General features: G+C 34.1%; 1 protein-coding gene across 4 annotated transcripts in view; it reads left to right on the top strand.

The window, feature by feature from the left end:
* Positions 1 to 10054, top strand: part of LOC106880721 (DNA-directed RNA polymerase, mitochondrial) — a 120272-nt gene that overhangs the window by 85358 nt on the left and 24860 nt on the right. For all 4 annotated transcript variants that reach the window (XR_008266737.1, XM_052976558.1, XM_052976557.1 and 1 more), the window contains 2 exons: positions 328 to 448; positions 5980 to 6064. Coding sequence is in view for 3 of the 4 variants with exons in the window: in XM_052976558.1 (XP_052832518.1) it covers positions 328 to 448; positions 5980 to 6064 (206 nt within the window). In the remaining variant the exon portion in view is untranslated. The remainder of the gene's footprint in view (positions 1 to 327; positions 449 to 5979; positions 6065 to 10054) is intronic.

Genomic DNA, 10054 nt, shown 5'->3' with positions numbered 1-10054 from the left:
CATATTTTCATGGGTCAACTATGAAAATTGGATTTGAATGTTTTCTATTTTTATTGTCTGCATACTACTACTACTACTACTAATAATAATAATAACAATAATAATAAGGCCCCGATGAGATGTGGTATCCCATATTTTATAATATTTTATAATATGCATGAATCGTTCTGGATATTGCATCAAAATGTTCATAGGTCATTTTCATTATTATTATTATTATTATTATTATTATTATTATTATAATAAAGTATTTTCAATGGATCAGTTTTGAGCTCTCTTTAAAGTCGATATATATATATATATATGTGTTGTTTGTTTTTGTTGTAGTGATATGACAGTTCAGCAACGGTCACAGGCTCAGAGGTTGCGTATAAAACTGAAACAACAGAGTGCTGAGATGTACAGTTTGTGGTGTAATGAGCTTTATAAACTCTCCATTGCCAACCATGTAAGTTTTTTTTAGCTATATTTGTCTTCTGTCTTGCTTACTTGTCATTTGTTTTTTGTTACTAGCAGAAAGTGGCAAGCTGGTAGAATTGTTAACACACCAGGCAGAATTCTTAGCAGCATTTCATTTGTCTTTACATTCTGCATTCAAATTCTGCCAAGGTCAGCATTATCTTTCGTCCTTTGAGGGTCAATAAAACAAATACTACTTGAGTGCTGGGGTCGATGTAATCCTCTAAAATTGCTGGCCTTGTGTCAAAATTTGAAATCATTATTACTAACAGAAAGCCCAACCTCCAGGTAGTTTTCTGCTTATTGCTAAATGATTTTTACATATTTGATTCCCAGTTGGTGTAATTTTTCCAGTATGTTAAGTCTAATTTTACTTTGTGTCTTTTGTATGTCTAACAGTACTCACTCAGTAAATATTTCATCCATTATTTTATTGCAGTCTTAATTTCTCTCTTTTAAACAAACTTAAAGGTAGCCCATGTACATGATTGTTTAGTATGCTTGAAATATCAGTTATATAACTTGTATATATTCTATAGTCTATAGCACATCAAACAGCCACATGCTTTTTTTCTTTTTTTCAAATTATGCTAGTATCTGAGGAAAATTTCATTTCATCAAAAGATATTTATTTAACAAATTTCAGAAGAGCAGTTTTCTACTAGTCACTAATATTAACATGGTTGATTCCCAATTTGTGTAATTTTTCTGATATCTTATGCCTAATTTCTCTTGAACTCACTCACTCAATAAATGAATTTAGAATAATAGCAAGCACTCCAAACCAGTGTTAAAATTTATGAAGAAATCAGATATTATGTTGACATAACATAGCTATGGAACAGTCCCCAGTTTATTGTGTATACATATCAGAAGATTCCATAATTTTGCATGACAGCGAATTGGAATGCATACCTAGTATGCACTGGAGAAAAATCATGTTAAAAATCTTAATTTTATTGGACACATGTGAATGCATAACTTATTTCCTCTGCATTACTTTATTACTTTTCATTGTACATTTTGGTATTAATAACCTGTATAAACAAAATTGAAGAAGGTAATAGAAAGTGAGTGGGAGAAAGTGAGTCAGACAGACAGCGTTGCAAGAGATGAATATGAAAGTAACAGTGTGTAAAAGTGTACATGGGAAAGAGGAAAGTTATATGTTGAATTGAAAAATCCTAATGTGGAAACAAATAGTGCAGTATGTATATTGTATTAGACATATTTGTGTGTAACCAAGTGAGACTTGATATTTGAAGACCAAATGAAAAATAAGAAGGATGAAGATAAAAGTGTGAGAGATAGTCATAAGATAAAAGTCTGAGAGTTACAGAAAGACTAATAGAAGTAGAGATAGCAAGCAAAGAGAGAGTGAGTTTCTAAGAAATAGAAGAGGAATACAAATGCATGTCATGTCACAATGAATAGGGTTGCGTTTTCTGATAAGCATGTATTTGGAGTTTTTATAGGAAAGTGGGTTATACATCATTAGATGTACACCTGACTTTCCTATATTAAATTAGGAATTGAACGGAACGCTGAACTCCAAACTATCAACTCAAACAACATTTATTTATGGTGGAATATATACAGCTTTTCTCTTGGTTGTTGAGGCGCCTTCACTGTGTGAGAACATGGTTGTTGGGACGTTGGTATATTGATGTGAATTGTCTAGCGTGAGTTCGAAAGATGGAGAGACAGCTAGACACGTCCTTGCTCAATCGCTGGCCAGCAAGAAAGAGATCGATCAAAGCGGGAAAGCTTGGTTGTTGAATTCCACGCATGCGTGAGACTACGCATGCGCACGGCGTTACTACATTTTCAATAATAAAAGAAACTTGAAAGCCACCTTCCTTTCTACTCCTACCCTTGGGTGGAGTCCTCCATTCATATTGAATTCCTTCCTAGTTCTTCTGTCTAGCTTTGCTAATTCAGATTTTGTCCAGTCTACAAAAGCTGCTGAATATCTAAGTAATGTTACTGCCCAAGTATTTACAGCCTTCACTAGATTCAAACCGTTTAGCTTTTACTTCATTAGCTTCCTCACCCTTCTGATGTACTCCTTCTCAATTTTCGTTTTCATTTCTATATTTAGTACTCTGTCAGATTCTAATACTTATACATACTTATAACTCTCTCTTCCTTTCAATGATTTTCATGTCTGGCCATCTGGCAATTGGATGCCTTCACTGTTGACTACCTGTCCCCTTCTCATGACTAATAGTGCACACTTACCTATGCCATATTCCATGCCTATATCTTTGCTGAAGAGTCTTACTGTCTATATTAAGGAATCTATCTCTTTTTCATTCTTACTATAATGCTTCAGATCATCCATATAGAGCAAATGGTTAATTTTTCCTTTACTATTTCTGAACTGATGCCCTGCCTTTGCCTTCCTTTATACTAAACTGAAGGGGATCAAACATAAGACAAATATTAAAGGGGACAAGTTCCCCTGGAAAATTATCCCTTTTTCCCTAAGAGTGTGTCACCTGAGTAGAGATCTACTTTCCATTTCTTCATGCTAAAGCTAATTAATTCTCTTATGTTGTCTGCTATACTAAATATACTCAAACATTCACTTATCCATGAATGTGGGATCATGTCATAGGCTTTCTTATCATTTATCCATGCTATTGTTAGGTTTTTCTTTCTAGATTTTACTTCATTTAAAACCGCTTGGTCTATGTATAATAGATCATGTGTGCCTTTAGCCTTCTTCCTGCAACCTTTCTGTTCTTCTGGCAGTAATTTCTGGTTGTCAAGGTACTTGTAAATGCTTTCTGAAAACATTCCTGTTAACAGCTTCTAGACGAATGCTAGGCAAGTGATTGGTGTATAATTGCTAGCTGCATTACTCTTGCTCTTATCTTTCATAAGGAGTATTGTCCTCCCTCAAGTCATCCAGTCTGGTATTATTCCTCCATTAAGGCAATCCTGACGTTGTTCCCTCAGCCTCCCATGTAAACTACTAAATTTCTTTAGCCAGTACCCTTGTACTAAGTCTGGTACTGCGCCCCTCCGATTCAGCATTTTTCTTAACACTTTACTCATTAATGCACTAGTTAGTCTTAGATCTGGCTGCTTCTCACTCACTACTTCTTCCCTCACTTTCTTTAACCATACTGCATCTCCATTGTGATTGACTGGCTTATCCCAAATATTACTTCAGAACTTTCTAGCTTCTTCTGCATTGGGTTTTTCATCTTTGGTACTTAACTAAGTATCTTTTCTCAAGAGAAGATTTGCATCTTGTGTTTCCTAACTTGTTCAATTTCCAGGCTTCTATTCTACTCAGAACTTGTCTTAAAGGTTTCACTTTATTCTGTAGTCTCCTTTTCCACATTTGCTCTTTTTTAATCTTTCCTTATTTATCGTCTAATCTTCTGGTAACTACTACCCCTCCTGCATAGATCAATAAGTTAGTGACACCGATATTTTTAGTATCTATCCTTCTGATAACAGAATCTACTTTCCTAGTCTCATTTTTGGCAGCTTCCTTCTGTTGGTGCCTTTTAATGCTGGCAATTTTTTTTACTGCTTTACTTAATACTTCCTGCAACTCATCTAAAATCTTCTGATCTTCCTCACTTAAATTACTTAAGTTGCTGGTACCAGTTGTTACTTCCTTATTGGTAGCACTATTATTATTTTTTCCTTTAGGTTCTTCTTTGGTTTGAGTTGTATCTCTTATGTTGTTGTTTGTCTTTCCTACTGCTTGGTATCATCATCATCATCATTATTATCATAGCGAGCTGGTAGAAATGTTAGTATACCAGACAAAATGCTACTGCGCATTTTGTCCATGTTTACATTCTGTGTTTAAATTCTGCTGTGGTTGACTTTGCCTTGTATCCTTTTGGAGTCAATAAAATAAGTACCAGTTGAGTATCAGGTTGGTGCAATCAGCTAGTTCCTTTTCCCCAAATTTCAAGCCTTGTGATTGAAACTATTACTATTTACGTTATTGTTGATTTGTTTGTTACAAGCTTTTCCAAGTTTTGCCCAGAGACCTCTAGTAGATGTTATTTATGATTGGCAATGGTATATTGCAAGGGAAGGAGACCAGAATCTGGGAACCAAGATTCTGTTGAATTTATTATATTTTAGTTTTAAAAGAGTTTTAAGAGAATCGGGTGTTTTCAAGTTGACAATGTTTTTCTTTATTAGAACAATTTGTTGTGGTTTGGATACTTTGGGGTTTCCTGATATTTGACCATAGTGGGTCATAACCTGATGATCACAGGTACAGTTGTTGTTCTTAGATACCACATTAATGAGACCTCTATATCATGGTCCTTGTATTTACTTCACTTTTCAAGTATTTTTACTGAAGTGTTACACTCTGCTGGGATTGACATAGCTATGAGTAAACATGTTTTGTCAATGTAATATATGTTCAAGTGTGTCTACTTTCATTGCAGATGGTGGCTACTAGTCTTGAAGTATACTGTAAGACACTTGGACCAAAATTAATAATGATTTCATAGCAATTCTTCCTTCTCATTCTTTCTTTAGACACCCCAACTCTCTCTTTTCAATATCTCTGTCCACCAAAAGAAAAGAGGACACGACTATATGGAATAAGGGTAAACTAGACATCTCTGTGTTATACTTAATGTAAATACATCATCATACATCTGTTTTCCATGCTGGCATGGTTTGGATGATTTTACAGAAGCTAGCATGTCAGAAAACTGTGCCAAGATCTACGGTATGTTTTGGCATGGTTTCTACAGCTAGGTGCTCTTCCTAATGCCAACTACTTAATAGTGTGAAGTGTGTGCTTTTTATGTGGTATTGGCAGTGGTGAGGTCACCAAATAACTTACAAGACAAGACTCCGCGACTGAGTGGTGAGTAGTATCAAGGGAGATGGCTTTGTGCTCATTGCTGAGCAGTTAGAGTATGAATAGGACACAAATAGGTGTCTTGCATTAAAGGAGATACATGGTTACCTCAGTTGGAGAGAGAGAGAGAAGGGAGAGCTGTTGAAGATGTGATAGGGGTTACACTCAAGTTACAGGGAAGTGTATGAAAGTGAAGTGGAACCAAGGATTGGAAAGGGTGAGTTGGTGGTCACAAGATTGCAGGAGAGGATGTGGAGGGGGAATGTAGAGAGTGAGTACAAATAATGGGAGGTAAATTTTCTGCTGTATGGATTTGTTGTGTTTAAAAACATAATATATGTCAGAGGGAGAGGAAAATCAACCCAGCAGTAGCTAGCAAGAACACCAGATGCAGTTTGGTCTTGTTGGGTCTTGTTAATGTCATGTACTCACAGACAACCACATGCTTAGATGAGATTTGCCTCCTCCGACATATAGAAAAACAGTGAAAAACACTCACTGCTATTGCTGCTAAGATTTTTGTCTCCCTCTAATATATATTGCATTCTTAAACACAATGATGTATTTACATTAAGTAGGATACATAGATAGCTACTTTAATCTGATACTGCTTCTATTTTATTTAATGGATTTTAAAAATAAGGTTGTTTATGTTTTTTCAGTTCCGAGATGAAGTGTTCTGGTTTCCTCACAGTATTGACTTCCGAGGACGGACATATCCTTGTCCTCCTCATCTTAACCATTTAGGTAAGTATAGACTCCTCATCCTTATGTTTATACTTTATACCAAAGGTTCTCAACCCATTTTGGCCAAAAGGATCTATTCCATCTCAATCACAGATTTTTTAATTAATTCTTTTTAACTAAACAGTTTGAAACTTAGGATACTGGTAGAATTTCTCATGTAGAACATGATTTACTCTGAACGTTTTTGACAAAATTTCATATTTTAGAAGTTATTTTGTGTTAAAGTTGTTGTATTTGGGCAATTTCAACCAATTAACGATGTGTATTTGGCTGAAGAAAGCTACTGCTGTTTGCGATAGTAATCGAAGAGGAACAACTTCTGGGTCATCTCTACTAAATGACACTACGAGTCTGCAGCTAACTTTTTTGTTGTTGATATATATGTAGTTTCAAAATGCCTTATTTTACAACTATGAGACGTATTGTTATTGTCATCTTACTATAATCAACAACAAACACATTTTGTCAATATAAAAGTCTTTATTAGATAAAAAATAACATTATCAAAACATGAAGGTAAAACAAAATAGCGGCTTATACACTGGAAAATACAGCAATTGTAGTGGCAGTGATAAGTTCAGTCGCTGGTTGCTAGTTGATAGTGTAGAAGGGAGGGAAAGAGTAAGAAGTGCATGATGCTGACTAGAAATGAAGAAAGGATAAGAGTGGTATTGTCTTCGCTCGCCGTATGAATAGAACAGCGTGGTGACATTTAGTAGAGATGACCCAGAAGTTGTTCCTTTTCGATTACTATTGCAAACAGCAGCAGCTGTCTTCAACCAAATACACATCATTGATTGGTTGAAATTACCCAAATACAACAACTTTAACACGAAATAACATCTAAGATATGAAATTTTGTCAGAAATGTTCAGAGTAAACTGTGTTGTACGTGAAAAATTCTACCAGTATTTGAAGTTTCAAACTGTTTAGTTTTAAAAAATTAATTAAAAAGATCTGTGATTGAGATGGAATAGATCTGGCCAAAAGCCCCCTTTTGACCCTTGGAGTTACAAATGTCCCCCTCCCCAATATTTTTATTTTTCAATATACTACTTATTTTTATATCAGCAGATAATGATTAAAAAATAAAGGATGTCATTTTACATGTGCTTGTATGCAGTCGGGAGTACAGATTGAAATGCAAAAAAACAAAATAATGAATTGAAAGTTTGGTAATTGCGTTTATTTCCACCACGCGACACTTATGTGATCAATGCATTGTCTATCAAAAAAGTGCTCTTTGATGCAAGTAAATACCGATGGAATCATTTCAAACCTTTCCAATTTTCCTTATCAAAACAGCTAGAAGGTGTGTAACAATCTGACATATAAGTTACTGTCACCCAGGAAGAGGATTTTTTTAAGCTCAAGAAAGAGAGTGTATTTGATAGAAATTGTTGAAATACATATGTACTTCATATGAGTGACAACTTGTGGAGGATGGTATTCATTGTACTTGGGATCACAAAATCAGCCCCCTTTAAAAATGATATAAAAACATTCATTTCTTATTCAGGATCTAGTTTGTTTTTTTACAAAATTCATATTTTTTGAAAGGAAGTAAAAAATCTGAAAATTGGTTATCTTGATGCAGTTTTCCATGATTATTCCTATGAAGCCATGAACTTCTGGAAGAAAAATTTGACACACAAAATTTTTTTTTAATTCATGGTTTTAAAATACGGACAATTTGAATCTACCATTTGCTTCTCTTTATAATTTCCAAATAAATGTTTAAATACTTTAAAATCAAAATTACATAGCTAAATGTGCCAGAAACAGTTGTTAAAAATTAAGGAAATAGATTTTTAGATGATCTCTTATTATGACTGACTTTTATTCCATATAGAAACATACTAATATATACACACACATACATTTTTTACAGAGTTAATTTTATATACATCCTTGTATATATATATAAATATTTTGGTATATCTACACAATAGTGATCCAAAGATTTGCTTCTTCATAATCTTGAGAAAATTATTTCTTTTCTACAAATATGCTTCAGATCATGTTGATTCCAATTAAATTGGAATTCATTGTGAAAACCATTTGTCCCTAAAGGAGTTTTAGAAAATTCACACTATTAGGTTTTGTTGCATATATATATATATATATATATATATATATATATATATATACGTGGGTGTATACGTATTGTTTTAATTATATCTTTATACACACACATACACACATAAAAAACTGGCACACCATCGGTTACGACAACCACAAGTATCCAAAATTTCTTCACCACTCTTCCAACTTCATTTTTCCTCTTAAAAAGGTTTTCATCTACTTGGATTATATGTTGTACCACTGCACAGCTGTCTGTCTGCTAATATTGCTGGCATTTCACATATAAAGCCCAGGATTACGTGGAAAAGTGTGAAGACTGTCAATTGACTTTCTTTCATAAAAAATATTAAAGAATTATTTGGAAATTATAAACAGAAATGAATGGTGCATTCAGACTGTCTGTATTTTAAAACCATAAATTTTTTTAAAAATGGGTGGGTGGGAGATTTTTTTTTTTTTTTTTTTTTTTTTTTGCATAAGCATATCAATTCCATTATGCAGAAGACAGAATCAAAAAAATTTGGGGGAAGTTTAGAATTCTAAACAAAACTCCGACGAATAGGAACATGTAACTGAGTAACAGCTTTTGTGATATTTTTGCTGCTTTTCAATAAAGTATATATATGTGTGTGTCTGTGTGTTTGCTAGTGTTTGTTTTTCCTTTAGTTTTTGTTTACTTGTACGCATCAACAAATGAGCCAATGATGTACTCTCTGTGTGGTTGTTCAATTTACTAGAAATAACAGCCAAATCTCCCTCAAACTATGCTCTTGTTAGTATTAAGGAAAGGGAAAATGTTTACTTCTCTCCATCATTACGATTAAAATTAATATTTTTGATTTTGTTTGGCTCTATGAATTTGATTTTCTTAAATGCTTCTGTCCATTGCTTGATACAGGAAATTAGAAAATCCTGACCAAAATGGAGAAATTCTAACTTAACAAAAAATATAGAAAAGGAAAGAAAAGGTTCTGTTTTCCAAAGCTTGGGTGTAATTTTATAATTAAAATAAATTCAAAATTTAAATTTCAGAACATAAGACTTACCATGTTATCTGGTGTATAGCTGCAGTTCAAAGGGGTACAAAACCTAAAACAAATGTGTCTGTGCATATATGTGTGTGTGCATGTGTGTGTGTGTGTGTGTGTGTGTGGTTGGTTGGGTCCTTAATAGCCAGGGGTCAATTTATGTTCAGTTGCAGAAAAGAATTCAAATCAGCAACACACGCAATCATATACATACAAGCATACCCATACATGCACACGCATGCACAAATACATACCTATCAGCTACTCCCTAAAGCCAGTTTGATCCAAAATTCTAACCACCATTTTTTATATATTTGCGTGGCATCTTGGGCAAGTGTCTTCTACTATAGCCTCGGGCCGACCAAAGCCTTGTGAGTGGATTTGGTAGATGGAAACTGAAAGAAGCCTGTCGTATATATGTATTATATATGTATGTGTGTGTATATGTTTGCGTGTCTGTGTTTGTCCCACCAACATCGCTTGACAAAGGATGCTGGTGTGTTTACGTCCCCGTAACTTTGCGGTTTGGCAAAAGAAACCGATAGAATAAGTACTAGGCTTCCAAAGAATAAGTCCTGGGGTCAATTTGCTCGACTAAAGGTGGTGCTCCAGCATGGCCACAGTCAAATGACTGAAACAAGTAAAAGAGTAAAGAGTAATCACACACACATTCAGCTTTTTGTTTTTATTCATTACTTTTTTTCTTTTAATCTGTCACTATTCATTTGTTTTTTGTTTTGGGGGTTTCATGTTAGTGACACCAGTTACAAATGCTACCATGAATTTGTTTGGTATCGTCAAAGTGGAAAAGGTGTTTTTAAGTTTTTGAAAATTTGAAACAAAAAGGCATGGTCTTTTTAAATGGACTGTTGCAGAG

This window comes from Octopus bimaculoides, chromosome 25 (assembly GCF_001194135.2).
Source record: "Octopus bimaculoides isolate UCB-OBI-ISO-001 chromosome 25, ASM119413v2, whole genome shotgun sequence".
NCBI classification, from domain to species: domain Eukaryota; kingdom Metazoa; phylum Mollusca; class Cephalopoda; order Octopoda; family Octopodidae; genus Octopus; species Octopus bimaculoides.
Note: the sequence above shows the minus strand (reverse complement) of the source record. Positions and strands in the feature narration are given on the sequence as shown.